The sequence below is a fragment of the Heteronotia binoei genome, chromosome 6, assembly GCF_032191835.1.
Source record: "Heteronotia binoei isolate CCM8104 ecotype False Entrance Well chromosome 6, APGP_CSIRO_Hbin_v1, whole genome shotgun sequence".
NCBI classification, from domain to species: Eukaryota; Metazoa; Chordata; class Lepidosauria; order Squamata; family Gekkonidae; genus Heteronotia; species Heteronotia binoei.
The window spans coordinates 92749592-92768491 of NC_083228.1; the positions used below are offsets into that span (position 1 = coordinate 92749592).

The following is an 18900-nucleotide window of genomic DNA, read 5'->3' on the forward strand; positions in this document are numbered from 1 at the left end:
GCAGTGATATGTACCCAAACAGACAGTTCTTCAGGTCCCTTCTTCATTGATGCCTATAGCAAAAATCCATTTGACAGTACAGCCTGATGGCAGAGAATGCATTTTTCAACATGTCTTTTTAAATAATAATAATAATAATAATAATAATAATAATAATAATAATAATTGAATGTATAGTCTGCTCCATCCCAGAAGATTAGGGTGGGTAACATTAAAATAAAATACTAAAACACAATGTGTTTTATCCAGGTTGCCACAACCAGGACATATTTGGGAAAGTGGATATTCCAGGTGGGTGAGGTGATGCTGGAAGAAGAGGAAGCAACCAAAACTGCTTTCCCTGATTCTTATTATAGTAAAAACATGGTATTTAGTTCTGGAGGACACTTTCTACTGTGGCTTGGGATCAAGGGAATTTGACAGTACTGACCAAGAGAGAGATCATGGTAGATGACTCACTGAAAATGTCAAGACAGTGTGCGATTGCAACAAAAAAGGCCAACACCATGCTGGGTATTATTAGGAGGGGAATTGAAAACAAATCAGCCAGTATCATAATGCCCCTGTATAAATCGATGGTGCGGTCTCATTTGGAATACTGTGTGCAATTCTGGTCACCGCAACTCAAAAAGGATATTATAGCATTGGAAAAAGTGCAGAAAAAGGCAACTAGAATGATTACAGGCCTGGAACACTTTCCCTATGAAGAAAGGTTAAAACGCTTGGGGCTCTTTAGCTTGGAGAAACGTTGACTGCGGGGTGACATGATAGAGGTTTACAAGATTATGCATGGGATGGAGAAGGTAGAGAAAGAAGTCCTTTTCTCCCTTTCTCACAATACAAGAACTCGTGGGCATTAAATGAAATTGCTGAGCAGTCGGGTTAGAACGGATAAAAGGAGGTACTTCTTCACCCAAAGGGTGATTAACATGTGGAATTCACTGCCACAGGAGGTGGCGGTGGCTACAAGCATAGCCAGCTTCAAGAGGGGGTTAGATAAAAATATGGAGCAGAGGTCCATCAGTGGCTATTAGCCACAGTGTGTGTATATATATATATGTGTGTGTGTGTGTATATATATATATATAAATTATTGGCCACTGTGTGATACAGAGTGTTGGACTGGATGGGCTGTTGGCCTGATCCAACATGGCTTCTCTTATATTCTTATGAATAGGAGACTGTTGGGAGAAGTCTCTGCTGCCATGAACTTCATTCATGGCCTAGTGTGAGAAACAAAATGACCTCATAGCAACTAACAGACAGCACAAATAGAAATATGCTTTAAAACTTCTCAAAAATGTTATTTTGATGACTCTTCAGATGAAAATGAATTTCATAGCTGTGGGGCTGCTACTGAGAACGCTTCTGCATATTCTGATCATGTGTTCCTGAAACCCAGATGGTTTAGTCAACAGGATGTTCTCAGATGATACACAGGTAATTCAAAAATGTAGACTATATTTTCCATGCAAAGTATAAGTATAACAAAGGAAAACAGGGGGAAGTTTAGAAAAAGAGCAAGAGTCCAGTAGCTCCTTAAAGAGTAACAACATTTGTGGCAGGGTAAGAACTTTCATGAATCACTGTTCACTTCTTCAGGTACCTGAAAATATGCTTTTGAGACATTAAAGATCATTTTAATGTTTGCTTTGTACTTTCAGTTCGGACACAGTGCAGAAAACGATGCCATGGAACAGAATTCATGACAACAAAGAGGAATACTGTAGATTGGGGTCAGGTTTTTTCCCATTCTAATAAGTAAGTGTAAGGCACAATTAAGGACATCACTTGAAAAAGCATGGAAACTGCTCAGCATGACAAGCTATTCACCTGTTGTGATCCCCAAAGACTTCTAGTATTTTTTTTTTACCAGATAGCCATATAATGCCAAGGGTCAGGATATGGAAGGTATAAAATTCTTTGTGCAGAGTGGTACTGTCAGCTACTAATGTATCTACTTATTGAATTTCCCAGGCTTGGGATATGAGGGCACATTGTTGCCAGATAGGGTCAGAATTTACTTTGAAGATTACTTGTTTTTGAAACTAGTATAAAAAGCAATGGAAAAAAACCAAGTCTGCATTCATTGATAAGGGATCAATGACCATGGTTATGGAAAGGTAAAAAAAAAACTCATTGAACGGGGAATCAAAGATTTAATTATGTGACAAATGCATAATATAAAATAGTACAGAAGGCTAGACAGTTTATGGAAGAGTTTCAAATCAAGCATTCTATTTAATGTGATTTTCCTTTATTCTTTATCCTTTGCATAAATTGCTTTGCCTTATAAAACCATGAAGGAACTTTTAAAATGTGAAATGCCTACTGTGCATCCTGGAGAAGAATAAAGTGATTGAATACCATGCTTAGCTTTTGTGAGCAGGTAGGGATCAATGTTTAGCACATTGTTATATAATTTATTTGTAATGGTCAGTGATTAACCCTGTTTATGCATTAGCGTCAGGATACAAATAGGACTATATTACATATACATATTTAAAAGCCATTCACAAGAAGGCCAAGATGAAAGTAATAGCTTTGGTTACAAAATGTTTGAATAATCAATTCTGTTCTCATTTTGTATAAACTCAAATTCAGCCACCCAAAGAGCAGTATATGAGACAGATAACTTTGGGTCTGTGTCTTTTTAGTTCACCCACAACAGGAGGCATTAATAACAGAAAACTTGCCAGTTCTAGGGAATAGCTGTTTGTAAAACCAAGGCCATATCCGAGGCCAGTTGCTTGAACTAATAATGTCATAGACTGAGGCTGAAATCTTGCCCAGCTGCCCCAGACTACATATGTACTGAGATACCCTGAAACTGATAAGTAGCATGGAGACTCCCAGTTTTGCAGGTTGGGAAATAACTATGAAACACTTGAACATCTCTGCCAGCTCAGTTAACAATGGCAAATTGGATCACCTATAAGGAGGCTGTAGTCTAATCAAGGTTCAGTCTAATAATGTTGCTCTTATGAGGCATATTCTCAAAAGAGATAATAGAGAACTGTTGTTTTCAGGCCTCAGATTCAGTGGGAGCTCACAGGAGCACAGCTCCTGAACCTTTCTGAGAGTTCCACCTCCTACTTCTGAGAGTTCCACCTCCTTGTCCATTGAATAGTATGTGCAGCTGCATAACAATCCCTGGATGAGCTCCACCACCTATTTTTCTTCAAAACAACCCCTGGTTGTTTTCACATTTGATCAGTGTTGTCCCTTTGCTATTCAAAACCTGCATGAGTAATATCACTTGGGGATTGGTAGTGATAGATCACTAACATATAGATTGGCAAATAGATCTATTTTTCTTTCAGACCACAATCACATGAAACACTGGGTGTTCAGAACAGGTTCTTGTAATTAATAATGGATTGTGAAGAAGATTTTGGATTGTGAAGGGGATAATGGATTGTGAAGGGGATAGTGAACTACAGCTTGTTCCAATCAGGAAAGAGGTGCAGTTCTTGTCATCAATTAATACAGGATGGTGGGGTTTCTTCTGTTCTATATGGTCACTTTGGAGAGAGCCTTTTCATGGTACCACCTAACTTGTGAAATTCCCTCCCTACTCAGATCCTATTGTGGCACAAGCCTAAGCAGGTCTACCCAGAAGTAAGACTCATTTTATTCAATGGGACTTACTCTCAGGAAAGTATTGTTAGGATTTCATCCTTGGTGCCTACATAAACTTCTTTCAGATACCAAATCAAGTTTTTCCCATTCACCCATGCTTTCAATCTTCAAGGGCAACTGCTTTTCTAAAATGTACAATTCATGTTGACTTTATCACTTCTGGTTTGAATTAGATGGTTATTGTTTTTAGTAATTTTTTTGACAGCTACCTTGAATGTTTTTGAAATAAAAAAAGACATTTTGAAGACTGAGAAGGTAAAAAATAAAACAGCTTGACATAGTGGTCAGCAGTGCCTTCTTTCAGCTATGTTTGTCAGCTATCTGGACCCAAGACTGTGCCTAGACCCCCCCCCCCCCACAACTAAGGCCCCAAAACTGGGATACTTACCTGGTCTGTGGCCATTAGATGAAAGAAGGGTGCCAGGGAATAGCCTATTGGCCTAAGACAGACAAGAGAAGGTACAGGAACCAGTCAGCAGATGATTGAAGTGGGACACCTGGACCAAGGAAAAAGGCAAAGCTGGGCCAGGCCCAGATGTAGGGGTTATTAAATAAATGTAGAGGGGTGAGTGATTGGCTGCTCAAGGACTGAGGAGGCCAGAGTAAGACCAGAGAGGGAGAGAAAAGTCAGGCTCCATGCACAGGCCAGAGAGAAGGAAGCATCACAAGGCAGAGTGCTATTCTAGAGAAGGAAAGGTGGAACCTGCAGTGCTCAGCCAGTGCCCTACCTTCCCCAGTTCAGAAGCCTAAGGAGTTCCAATGCAGAGGACACGTTGGCAGAGAGGGGGGAAGCTGAAAGAAAGGGGAAGGCAGTGCTCACATCAGATCTCTCCTTTCTTATACTCAGTCAAACTAGCCATGCTGATCCAGCTGAATCCAGTTGCATTATAGTAATGGGATCAATGTTAGGCACTTGAAGGCAACTTAGAAAATTCATCTAATTCAGAATGCAGCAACCCAATTATTGTCAGGAGATTGACAACAGGAATATATCTCATTTGTCTTAACCCAGTTACATTAGTTGCTAGTTTGGACTCAGAAATAATTCAAGGTTCTGGTTATGTCTCTAAAACCTATAGATCTGAAGGACCAGGGCGTTTTTTGAACAGGAACTCACAGGAATGCAGTTCTGGCTGGTTTGGCGCCAGGGTGTGTGACCTAATATGCAAATGAATCCCTGCTGGGCTTTTTCTACAAAAAAAGCCCTGTAAGGACTATCTTCTCCCATATGTCCCTGTGCATCAGCTATTGTTTGCATGCTGCCACCCACAGGATGTTCAATACCTTCCTCTAAAACAGGAAGTCTTAGTTATACTTCTTGAAAGAGAACAGATTAGCAAGTCTTAATTCCTCTCCCTGAGTATACTTAACATAATGTACAAGACTAGGGCTAAGTTTTTTAAAAAATAAGATCTTACATTGTTATGTCTATTTATTTTATCTTTATTCTGCCCTGTGCTCCACAGAGCTCAGAGTGGTGTTTTATGCCAGATCATAAAGACCTCAGTTCCATGGGAATCACAAACACGTGGATGCACACAAGATGAAAAATTGTTTAGTTGGAAGCTGTTTATGTGATTGTGCTAGTCATGTATTATGATCTGTTCCAACCTCTCACATTCTGTAAGCAGCTCAGCCAGCTTTGTTTAGAAAACAGTATGTCTTTTGACTGGTAGTACAGTTTGTGTAACAGGACTGCTGATCAAATGCCAAGAGTATGAGCCAAGGTTTTAGGTGGCTGCACTGTACCATAGTGCTAATGCAGTACATTCATCAGTGAGCGCTCACATCCCTTAACAGACTGAAAACACCATTTGAGCAGGCAAAGCAGAGAATGGATTCCTCACTCTACCTGCTACCACTATAGCTATAAAGCATATTTTATTGCCATTTAAAAGCATCAATCTAGTAAAATAATGTATTCCAAAATCAGAATTTTTGAAATAATCCAAAGTAGTCCCTAGTAAATAAGCAATCTCCATGCCTTCCATACTTCATATGTAAGGCATTCGTCTAAGTAATAAATACTCTGTGGAATGTAATCAGGAAACCATGGATCAGATCCTACAAATTATGATCAGTACTATGTTATGAAATGGATCCCCCCCCCTTTTTGCTGCTGCTCACAAGGATTGAAGAACCCTTGGGACAATGTGGGACACACCATGGAGGCTGAAGCTCAAGGAGGGAAGAATCTGTAGAAATCACATATTATTCCTGGTGCAACAGAAAGTATTTACCCATGTCAAACTGCCAGATTTGATTCTGTGTTACCTTTTCTAAGTATATTTAAAATATCACATATATTGGTGATATTCATTTTCTGTGGCTACTGATTAGTTAATACTAAGAGGATTAATTGGCTTTTTATTTTTAAAAAGTGTAAGTAGTTGGCAGCCTCCAATAATCAGATTATCAGAGAACATGTTAGGCTAGTTACCAGCCTAATCCCTGCTTTGTAAATCATCATGATCTTTGTTCCATGTTACTTCAAAGTTGTTCTCTGACCTTGTCTAACTTTCTCAAATCTTTTTCCTCATTTTTTAAAATAATATATATATTTTTTCAAAAAAAATTCCCAAGGCAATCACTTTGTAGAGAAGGCAACTCTTTTACAATATCAGGATATATGTATAAATCAATTACTTGAGCAAATTAAAGAGTCATACTAACGCTTTCTCATCAGAAAAAAGGAGACCTAACAACAGACTGAATCAATGCCATTCAGGTGAATCAAACTGAAAGACATTACACACCAGATGCACATGCAAATAAGAGACAGGCCAACTTGGTCTCTTCATCTGATACGTGACTCAGTACATTTTTCAAAGTAATTCCACAGCAACCACCTTTGTGATAAAGCTGTGCATTTGGCTGTTATTTGTGAGTCTAGTCTATCTGCTAATCAAAAGCTTGAGATGAAAAGGAGTTTAGTATTTTTTTAAATGTTCAGAGAGGAAGAAAATTAAGTGGTAGGTAACCAGTTTTAGAAGTAGCAACAGAACAAAGATGGCCGTTATCCTACCATTGGGAAACGGCACTAAGTTAATTGAAGTTAACCTGTATCCATCCCCCATGATTGACCCAGTTTCACCTTCTTTGGTCATCCTCTTCTGCAAGGTGATATGGATGATCATTGCCTGATCTCAGGCACTCTTATTGGTCTAAAGCAGTTGCATTTCTCCTGACTGCTTGGCATTTAGAGAGAGTTGTAAGGTGGAGTTGTTCTGGTGAACCTTTCAAATTGTAAACAGCATTTTTGTTGGCCTGACAGAAATAATACAATCCTATCTAACTTGTTCCAAGATCAGATGGATTCCTAGCCAACTTTGGTTCCATCTTGGCCAAATTAAGTTTTGGCTTGTTTGCCTGTTCCTCATTGTACCCAAGCACTTACGTAGGGCTTCAACATCTCTTAGAAGGGTGGGATTCTGTTTAAGATTCTACTACAGGTGAGTCACTAGGCTCAAAGAACACTACCATATATTATGCTCAAATAAGGAAGGTTTGAATAAAGTTTAAATAATTTCCTGGACATCAGCATCAAATCCTAGGTGTCTAGGATTTTTTTTCAGCCCTAGGTGTAGCCATAATTCTTCTGTCTTAAGACCAATCAGTATATGAATTTTTTCATTCACTTGAGCAATCCTCACCATCCTTAGATGTTTGCTTCATGGAGGGAGGTGGTCGGCTTGTATTTTTTAAACAGCTTTGAGAACTTCATAGTTGAAAAGCAGGGTATAGATATCATATAATAAAAAAACTTCTATAGAAAGAGAAGCCCTGTTGAGAACAGCCTCAATGTAATACTTGCTGGCCATACTTCAGGTAGCAGGGGCTATTTGGATAATCTTATGACATGCAGAGACACATGTGGAAGAAGGCATTCCTTCTGATATCTGGGACCTAGAATTTTAAGGCCCTGAAGATGAAAGCCAGCACTTTAAATAATGTCTGTAGCCTGGGGCCCACATACTTGAAGAACCATTTTTCACAATATGAACCTGTATCCATCCCCCATGATTGACCCAGTTTCACCTTCTTTGGTCATCCTCTTCTGCAAGGTGATATGGATGATCATTGCCTGATCTCAGGCACTCTTATTGGTCTAAAGCAGTTGCATTTCTCCTGACTGCTTGGCATTTAGAGAGAGTTGTAAGGTGGAGTTGTTCTGGTGAACCTTTCAAATTGTAAACAGCATTTTTGTTGGCCTGACAGAAATAATACAATCCTATCTAACTTGTTCCAAGATCAGATGGATTCCTAGCCAACTTTGGTTCCATCTTGGCCAAATTAAGTTTTGGCTTGTTTGCCTGTTCCTCATTGTACCCAAGCACTTACGTAGGGCTTCAACATCTCTCTCAGAATTAGATGGAAAATAAAAATAAAACTGTATTTCATATACATAATAGAAACACAATAATTTCATATAGATGTTAATGAAAGCAAGATGGAATCCCACAATTTAGTGGCCGCAGCATCTAGTAAAAGTCCTCTAGTATTATTTTATATATTCTGTATTCCAGGAACACCATGGCTGAGACCAGATTGGATGTTTGGGGTGGATGGGAAGTTTTTGGAAACCAACCACCTCAAAAAGGACCAGCCAATTTCCCTCCACACATTCCAGTGCAAGGCACCCCTACCTTGCCCACAGAGCACCTCGGCATGGTCTGACGGCTGAAGCACACCATTCCCTTGGCGCAGTTTGGTCCCCCATACATTTTTAGTGGCCATGTGCATATGCACTCATGCGGTCTGGGCAGTTTTTTAAAAAAAGAATACCATGAGCACCTAGAGCGGATTGGCGGGTTCACACCACCAATCTGCCTCACTTGCGTGCTTCCACATCCAGATGCCAAAGAGGTGACTGGTGTGTGACTTAGCAATTTGCTACCACTTCAAAAGTGGTAGCTTTTTGAGCTGCTTTGAGGATTCAGGAGGATGGGATGAGTACATGACCAGGGCAGGTGACAGATTTGTGTGTTTGGACATGCTTTTCTGGTCGGTTTTTAAGGCATCTCTGGGTTGCCTTAAACTGCCCATCTGTAACTAGCCCATGTCACCCTTTCTCAGCTCTGGTCTGTAACAGAGAAATATAGTTTTATTGCATTACTCTTTATACGTAGTATACCATTTTTTGCATTGCCTTTATAATTTTGCAGTCTATCTTTAATCTATACTAGAAAGGCATACAAGAAATAAAGTAAATAATATAATGAATACTAGACACTGCAGAATGATAGCGTTGTTGATGATACTGAAAGACTCAAAGCCCAACAGAACAAACAGGGATGTACAATCCCAGTTCAGTTCCCGGTATAAATTGTTCACCAAAGCTGTTTCAATCCCAAATTCAGACCAAAGCCAGATGGATAATTATCTAGATCAGGGTTTTCCAAACTTTTGCCCCACCCCCCCGTGGCCCGGTTATTTTTTACTTCTCCTTTGTGACCCACTAAAATTCGGGGGCGGAGCCAGGAGACTGCGTACCACCCACACTAGGCCCTGGCAGCTGCTCTACCTCAAAATATGTTGACACGTCCTTCAGCTGCTGCTACCAAACCCTGCCTCAAGCTACAACCAAGCTTGCTTGGATTCAAAAATTTTTGACAGCTATTTTTCATACTTTTTCTTGGCTGAAACACTGGGAAATTGCTGTGAAAGGTAGCAGAGAATTATACTGCAATTAATGAATTAATTTCAAGTTACATGAAGTTCATACAAGCTTTTCTGCAGTTATCCCAAAAAGGATATTTATGAGGGGCTTGCAGCTTTTTACTGATTGTGTTTCCCAAGCCTTTAAAAGCAACCTGTTGTGCAGGTATTTAGCCAGTGAACTTCTTTCATCCTTTTTAATATCTACAGGAGGAATTTAATTTTGGTGTCAGATAGCTGTTAAAAGCAGGACCAGTAAAATGGTGCCAAGTTCAAAGTACCATCACTTCCAGTGCTGTTGAAATATGCAGCAGTAATCTCCAATAATCTCTTTCTGCCCCACACCTCTCACTCTTACTCACTCACACAGAAATGTGGCTACAACTGGGGATGCCAACTTTTCATTGGCAGAGCTCCTATGTCTGCAACAACAGTATGATGAACAGAAAAGTTTCATCCAGTAAAAATGGAGAGAAAGAAAGAAAGAAAGAAAGAAAGAAAGAAAGAAAGAAAGAAATGGAAGGAAAGGAAAGGAAAGGAAAGGAAAGGAAAGGAAAGGAAAGGAAAGGAAAGGAAAGGAAAGGAAAGGAAAGGAAAGGAAAAGAAAGACATGGAAAGAAAGAACATAAGAGAAACCATGTTGGATCAGGCCAGTGGACCATCAAGTCCAAAATTATCTCACACAGTGCCCAAAAAGCACCAGAATGTCCACCAGTGGGGCCTGGGCACTAGAAGCCCTCCCACTGTTGCTCCCCTCCCCCGCACCAAGAATACAGACAGAACATCACTTGCAGGGAAAGAAAGAAAGAAGAGGAGACAAAGAAAAAAAACCCTTACTCACCATCAGATGACCCCAGCCAGCAACAATTCTGCCCAGGGGTCATTTGATTTTTTTTTAAATAAGCTACAGAAATGCCCATTCCCCGCCCCTCCTGGCTGAAAAAAACATCCCCCCCTTCTTTGCCATCCTGGCCTTCCGGGGAAATCTCCCCAAAAGAACATACAAGGCACATGAAAGCTCATACCTTGAAGAACACTTCATGGGTCTAAAGTGGAGTGGACTCTGACTTTTCTCTCAAACACTGGGAGGGGGGAGAAGGAAGAAGAGGCAGCCCAGCTCCTCTCTGAAAATACAGAGACATTGGGGGGTGGAAAGAAGGAAAATGGAGCTCAGGCTTTGCAGCCTGTGTCCGTCATCAAGTTTAGCTTTTATCTGCACAACAAAGAGATGGGAAAAGAAGGAAGCAGAGCAGAGCTCATGCTTTGCTCGGGGCAGGGCTTAAAAAAAAAAAAAGCTACAGAAATGCCCATTCCCCGCCCCTCCTGGCTGAAAAAAACATCCCCCCCCCTTCTTTGCCATCCTGGCCTTCCGGGGAAATCTCCCCAAAAGAACATACAAGGCACATGAAAGCTCATACCTTGAAGAACACTTCATGAGTCTAAAGTGGAGTGGACTCTGACTTTTCTCTCAAACACTGGGAGGGGGGAGAAGGAAGGAGAGGCAGCCCAGCTCCTCTCTGCACAACACAGAGACGTTGGGGGATGGAAAGAAGGAAAATGGAGCTCAGGCTTTGCAGCCTGTGTCCGTCATCAAGCTTAGCTTTTATCTGCACAACAGAGAGATGGGAAAAGAAGGAAGCAGAGCAGAGCTCATGCTTTGCTCGGGGCAGGGCTAGCTTTGGCTTTTCTTGCAAGCTGGTATTGAGGCTTCCATAGCCCAGAACCAGGTTGTGGCTCTGCAAATGGGAAACGCTGATCTAACCAAATTCATGCCTCTTATTTCCTCAGTATTTTGTATTATGTATCAAGGTAGCTAATGCCCAACATGGCCAAATCTGTGGATACTTAAATCTGAAGTCTGGAGCCATGAACAGACAAGGCAGTTCTTTTTCCAAAACTGGGGAAAGTCTCAGGTTTGCAGAAACATCTGAAAGTGTCACACCTCCTAATAATATAAACAGGAAGTCTGTGGCTGTTGTGACCATTGCTAAAGAGCCAGAACAGTATTGCCAGCCTTCAAGCCTTGGTTTGTTGTCAGTAAAAGGTAGGATGAGGGGAAGGCTCCTTTCCAGGGCTGTTTGGCCTTTGAAGGGGGACTCCTGGGCCAGACCTGGCAGCAACTACTGGGCAATTTGATACCACTCAACTGACCCAGGACTGGTTACTTGCTACTGTTTAACAGCAGACACCCTACAGAAGCTGTTGGTTTGGTGATTAGAGTTTCAGATTAGGATCTTGGATACCAGGACACCAATTTGCCATGAAAGCTTACTTGAGCCAAAGTTAGAGTTCAGTGGCACCTTTAAGACCAACAGCTTTATTCAAGGTGTGAGCTTTTGTGTGCAAGCACTCTTTATTGGACTGTTTTTATTTTCATTGTCTGACAAAGTGTGCTTGCACACAAAAGCTCACATCTTGAATAAAACTTTGTTGATCTTAAAGGATTCTAACTTTGTTCTATTGCTTCAGACCAACACAGCTGCCCACCATGATCATCTTGGGCCAGTTAGACATTCTTAGCTTAACCTACCTCACAGGGTTGTTATGAAGATAAAAGGGAGGAGAGGAGAATAATGTAAACTGCTTTGGGTCCCCATTGTGGAAAAAATGAATGATGTAAATAAATAAGTAATACTAAGATCACAATAAAACCAGCTAATTTCAGCCAAGAATTTGGCAACAGCTTTTGTGATATTGATTATGTTGTCATTTAGTAGAAAATGGCAATCAATCCTATTTTCTTGAATGTAGGACAGTAATCTTAATCTTAGTTTAGCCTTTTATGTTTTGAACAGACATATCTGATCGTTGTTTGGTTGACAAATCTCTGTATATCTCTTTTCATTATGCCAATAAAGGTGTGATTGGATTGGAATAAGTAATACAGCTGAAAATGAAGGGCAGGTAAAAGTTTGGTTGGCTAGTAGGTGAGAAAAATAGCTAAATTCAGGAAAAGGTAAAGATTGCCAGGAGAAGGCAAAGAGTAAATGGTGAGAGGAAGAGGATACAGCGAGAAGTGAGGTGCTCCTCACAAGTCCTTGTGCCTTACAGTAAAAGCACACCTGGCCTGGCAGCCAGCACCAAACAAGTTGGTCATAGTTTTCTAGGGTTGCCAATCTCCAGGTGGGCACAAATAACCAAAAAGAGGAAGCTGTGTGCTGGCTTCTCCCAGGATGTCCTGAGAGGAGCCAGCTTTTTGACTCGTCAGGTTTAGAAAAGAACTGTAAAATGCACAGTACTGAATAATACCCTGATTTGAATGTCCAACGAAGCTCCAAAGTGAAACGGCCAGTTCCAGCCTGGGTTCCTGTTATCGGATTCTGAATTGTTGGGGTTCTTACCTTCTTTTCCACTGGTGCAAAGTGAAGGGATTCTTTTCCCATTTGAAATCTTCAAAGGAACAGTGGACTTTTAATAGTCAAAAATGGACTACGGTTTCCGCTTTTAGCGACTTTTCGATGGGTTAATTATTAATGTAAAGCACAGTTCTGCACGTTTGAAATGTATGAGATTCATCTTATTAATTGTATCTATTTATAAATTGATCTTTATACGTGTTACTATGCCAGTAACTGTAGCTGTGTATTTTTCTTGTATAATCCCCAGGTGGGGCAGGGGATCCCAAGGTTTGGAGGCCCTCCTTCTGTTTCAGAGTCATCAGAAAGTGGTGGTGGTGGGGGGGGGGATGTCTGCTGGGTGCTCCATTATTCCCTATGGAAACCGATTCCCATAGGGGATAATAGAGAATTGATCTGCGGGTATCTGAGGCTCCGAGGGGGGCTGTTTTTTGAGGTACAGGCAATAAATTTGCAGCATAGCATCCAATGCTTTCCCTCCAAGGGGGTCCAATTCTATGAGCCCCAAAATAAGGTACCCCTATCCTTCATTATTTCCAATGGAGGGAAGGCATTTAAAAGGTGTACAGTCCCTTTAAATGTGATGGCCAGAACTCCCTTTGGAGCTCAATTAGGCTTGTCACAACCTTGTTCCTGGCTCCACCCCAATGTCTCCTGGCTCCACCCCCAAAGTCTCTTGGCTCCAGCCCCAAAGTCCCCAGATATTTCTTGAACTGGATTTGGCAACCCTATAGTTTTCCCAGACAGAGTGTGCCAAGGGAGGGAAGGAGAGAAAGCTGAATGTGAGGGACAGATAAAGCTAAGTTGGCTGGGGTGGGAACAAGGAAGCAGAAAAAAGAGATATTTTGGGGGCCTTCAGGAAAGAGAAAGAGGAAATAATGAAAGGGAAAGAGGAAATAAAGGGAAATGTCCCTAGGTTTCATTGTGGGTTCCTCGCTTGTAGTTTAACTAATTTACTGATTGTTACCAGATACTCTGACTTTTTAAATGTTTCCATTTTCATGTTGTCATAGGATCAAAAGTAGATTTTTACTGCTTGAGGCTACAGGAGGGCACTGATTACTCCAAAGTGGTCGACCATTCCTAAGAATGAGAGGCAATTGTTTAATTTCTGCTTGGTTTTTTTCTTCCCTACCAAAATAATCTTCAAAAAGCTCTTCACTTGGGGAGTCTTTAGTGTCTTGCCCTTAGACTAATGGAAAGGACAAAATTTAGACTGTGACTCAGCTAAGCAGCTTGCTATTAGCAAGGCTGTGCTGCTAATTGGTATTATTCCTTATGAGCCATATCATATTGTTTCATTGTCAAAAGCTAAAAGCTCACAAGGGAGAATTCTTGGCTCAGTCAGTTTCCTTTAAGGATGATGCTTGTGTGTTCTTGTTATAAATAGCTGTTTAACATGTGTGCAGTCTCTACTGGCCTATTCAGAATCAGTAAGAAAAGGTGGACAAGAGAGGCAGCAAATCCTGCTCAAGATAGGCCCACTTCTGCCACTTGAATCTGTGTTGAGTGGTACCAAACTCTCTACAAGCTGGCCTATTGAAATGAGTAAGTCTACTTGAGGAGTGAAGAACTGCTTTATGTAACAATGATCTATGTGAACAAATAAGCTGAGAAGTCATTTTCAATGAAAGAAAGAAAAAAAGAAAGATATTAACTTATTTGAAGATATAAGCCAAGCTTCCTGAAAGAAAACAACTTAATATGCAGTAGCACTTTCATAGCAAGTTAACTTTGTAATGGATTTGTTGCCCTCACTAGTAAACCCTGAAATGCAAAAGTAGGATTCTGAGAAAAGCTATGTCAAAACAGCTGTGAGTGACCTCTGCAACATAAGATTTCCATGTTAATCTTTTTTTTGTCCTAGAACAGTAGCTGTTCTAATTCTTACCATGCATTTGCGATCATCCACCCCGGTTAAATCCTCTTCAAATTCTTTTCCTACATCAAAATCCATGATGTAATTTCTAAAAGTGCTTAGTGTTTTGATGATCATGTGATCTCCATCCTGAATGATCTCTTTGTCAGGTCTGAGGAGGCTAGCTATTTTCCTCACAGCAACATTTACATCTTTAAAAGAAAAGAAAAAATGATTTTGTAAAGCTATACACACAAGATCTGCAGTAGCTTTGAAAACTGGAGCTGCAACTTTAAAAAACAAACACCCTGATATTAAACACCAAGGGGTAATCATCCTTACCAATGTATAAAATGTAATACACCCACTTTTCTCTCCAACAGCATACATCATTCTTCTCTCCTCCATTTTAATTTCACAACAACACTGTGAGGTAGGCTATGTAAAGAGTGTGACTGGCTCAGGGTTGCCCAGCAAACTTCCATGATGGAATGAAGATTTGGACCTGGCTTTTCATAACATAACACTTTAACTGCAAGACCACATTGTTTCCCATTTCATGTATAGGACTGAAATTTTTCACTCCAATTAATAAATCATTCCTTGTGATCTTTATTTTGGTCAAGTGGCCAAAGTGTGGTTTGGGAGCCACATGTGGCTCTTTCACACATATTGTGTGGCTATCAAAGCCCCCACCTCTGGCCCTCCAAGTCGACCAGCTTGGAGAAGGCATTTCTCTCTTTAAATCACTTATTCAAGCCAAACCAGCCATTGGCTTGGAGAATGGATTTAAAGTTGCTTTCTTTCTACATCTCCTCCACCATCTATTTCCTTCCTTTCTTCATCAGATGTCCATATCTTTTGCTCTCAAATATCTGATGTTTATTCTATGTGGCTCTTACATGAAGCGAGTTTGGCCACCCCTGTTTTGGTCCTTCCTTCTATGAAATTTAGATTGTAAACTTTGGGGATTTTTCTAACTCTGTAAATTACCATATATAAAAATGGTGCTATAGTAATAATTTTAAGTGCTTGATAATTTATAAATACTAGTGGCACGGATATAATTTATGTATAATACATCCAGATGGTTGTAATTTCTTTCCATTTAATATACATTCACTTGATTGACCAATCACTTTCTTTTAAAAAGCTAGACCATACACATAGCATAATTTGTTGCTAGCTCTTCTTCCAGACATGGCCACATAAACTGCAGTTTGTTTGAATAATCAGATTCATTCATAAAACTAAAATACCCAGTAAATGCAAAAAATAAAGAAAACTTACCCAAAGCTTTCAAGTATTCCTCAAAATTGTCATTACTGAGCATTTTCCAGTAACCATTGAAATCTGCAGGCATGTTTGTCTCCAAGTCTAGTGTGTTAATTCTGCAGCATAGAGCTCAGTGCCTTTTGCTTACGAGAGCCTGAACTCTAGTTTCCTTTATCTGTTCTTCCAACCATGCAGTTATGCTAGTCCCTCTAAGCCGATTATTGTTGAAGTGTTAGTTTTAAATCCTCCCACAAAGCTGAACCTTTTAGTTTGCTAATGACAGCAGGATGGCTTGATTTAAATGGATGTCTTTCACCTTCCATTCAATCACTATAAAGCCACTGATTAGCTACATATCTCTTTTAACTGTATTACTTCCCCATTCCTTATTACTTAGAAATAAGATGGTGTCTTCTGATGTATGTATGAATTCCGAGCAGTGTTATCAGTAGACATTCTATGTGATGTGGGATGGTGATTGTGGCAAACACTGGTCTTCTGGGGTATCTGAGAGCTTTTAGTCTTCCAATAGTATCCCATACTTTGAAGATTCTGCAAGTTCTATCACTGAAAGGACATTGCATGTTCTCTTCTGAGCAGCTACATTTGTCTCGTAGGCAACACTTATGCAGTGAGCCTAGAATGATGGGTGTTGGCAAGTGATGCTAACAACTGGAGAATAGATGGCTGAGAAAGAGCCACCCATTACTCATCCAATCTTGCATTATTGGCATAACACACAATTCCAGTTATCTTCCAAACTCTTCATTGTTACTAATCAGAACACACTTTCAACTAAGAGAAAGTGAAGCCCTTGCAGACTGAGAAATAAGCTATACTTCAGAAGCCCATTAACTTCAGAGCAAGCAAGCAAGTGCTGTGCTGCATTATTCAACAACAATGCACTGTTATTTGAAAAGAATCACTCGAGACTGTAAAAATCTTCCCATCATTTAAAGAATATAGTAGGAAAATTTCAAAATAAACATGCTGCAAAACCAATAGTTTTCAATATGGCATGTATTCAAAGTTAAATTAGTAGAGAGGGATTGTCCAAGGCATTAACTGTTGTGCTTCTGAATACAGGTTGCCTCCTCCTCCTCCAGGGGTCAAGGCAGCATGTTAAGAACATAAGAGAAGCCATGTTGGATCAGGCCAATGGCCCATCCAGTCCAACACTCTGTGTCACACAGTGGCTAAAATTTATATATATATATATAAGCCACAGTGTGTATGTGTGTGTGTGTGTGTGTGTGTGTATATATATATATATATATATATATATACACACACACACACACACACACACACTGTGGCTAATAGCCACTGATGGACCTCTGCTCCATATTTTTATCTAACCCCCCCTTGAAGCTGGCTATGCTTGTAGCCGCCACCACCTCCTGTGGCAGTGAATTCCACATGCTATTCACCCTTTGGGTGAAGAAGTACCTCCTTTTATCCTTTCTAACCTGACTGCTCAGCAATTTCATTGAATGCCCACGAGTTCTTATATTGTGAGAAAGGGAGAAAAGTACTTCTTTCTCTACCTTCTCCATCCCATGCATAATCTTGTAAATCTCTATCATGTCACCCTGCAGTCGACGTTTCTCCAAGCTAAAGAGCCCCAAGCGTTTTAACCTTTCTTCATAGGGAAAGTGTTCCAAACCTTTAATCATTCTAGTTGCCCTTTTATACACTTTTTCCAGTGCTATAATATCCTTTCTGAGGTGCGGTGACCAGAATTGCACACAGTATTCCAAATGAGACCGCACCATTGATTTATACAGGGGCATTATGATACTGGCTGATTTGTTTTCAATTCCCTTCCTAATAATTCCCAGCATGGCGTTGGCCTTTTTTATTGCAGTCGCACACTGTCTTGACATTTTCAGTGAGTTATCTACCACAAACCCAAGATCTCTCTCTTGGTCAATCTCTGCCAATTCACACCCCATCAACTTGTATTTGTAGCTGGGATTCTTGGCCCCAATGTACATTACTTTGCACTTGGCCACAATGAACCTCATCTGCCACGTTGACACCCACTCACCCAGCCTCAACAGATCCCTTTGGAGTTCCTCACAATCCTCTCTGGTTCTCACCACCCTGAACAATTTAATGTCATCTGCAAACTTGGCCACTTCACTGCTTACTCTCAACTCCAAATCATTTGTGAACAAGTTAAAGAGCATGGGACCCAGTACTGAGCCCTGCGGCACTCCACTGCTTACCGTCCACCACTGCAAAGACTGCCCATTTATATTCACTCTCTGCGTCATATTAACGTTGTTTTCTTAATCAAGATTAAGAACTTTTCTTAATCAAGATTAAAGAACTAAAGTTGTTTTCTTAATCAAGATTTTCATATGTATTAGAGAATTCATAGTGAAAAAATCCTAAAATATGGATGTGTAGCAGTGTTCAAGGAAGAAAATATCCAGCAACCTCCTACCACCGCAATGTGTCACGACTTGAGCAATTCCACTTGTGGGGAGAGAGTGAAGGGCAACCCACAACAGCACAGAGGGTGAAATGGAAGTCTGCAGCAGGATGGAGGAAAATGTCCATCTCACTAAAAGGGTGCAAATGCCTCCTGTAACAGCAAAAAAAATAAGGTTAGAAGAATCTAAGCTGTTGTCTTTTCAAAAAAAATGCTGGAAGTACAATACAGTCTCATCATGATTTGCATACTGAAATTCTGGAAATGTTCAGCTTCACTAAATGATCTATTGGGGGTAGAATCTATTGGAAATCCCAATACAGTGAAAAAATATTCTGAATTAAATATTATGAATTCTGAGGCAGCATTTTATTTATCAATTTTTGGAGGACAGAATATTTAAAATTTGATTGGAATTGTATCTTCTGATTCCTCCCATCTTGGTACTTAAATGAGAGTTCAATCTCAATTTTTTATATATTATCAAATAATGTTATACCAGTGCATCCACTGTAAGGCCATACATTTCCCTTCAACTATTATCCATTTTATGGTTATCTCTTATTTTCATCCTGACTTTTCTCTGTTACCCAAACTGGACCCAAAGAATGGGAAATTTAAAAGTATTCCAGAAAGGAATATGTAGAACTTGGAAGGGGTATCCCACAACA

General features: G+C 40.2%; 1 protein-coding gene across 1 annotated transcript in view; it reads right to left on the reverse strand.

Moving 5' to 3' along the window:
* Positions 1-15995, reverse strand: part of RBP1 (retinol binding protein 1) — an 83172-nt gene extending 67177 nt beyond the window's left edge. Inside the window, exons 1-2 of the mRNA XM_060240880.1 lie at positions 15805-15995; positions 14548-14726 (exon numbers count right to left, since the gene is read on the reverse strand). Of these exons, the coding sequence (XP_060096863.1) occupies positions 14548-14726; positions 15805-15877 (252 nt within the window). The 5' untranslated portion in view covers positions 15878-15995. The remainder of the gene's footprint in view (positions 1-14547; positions 14727-15804) is intronic.
* Positions 15996-18900: the final 2905 nt, after the last annotated feature.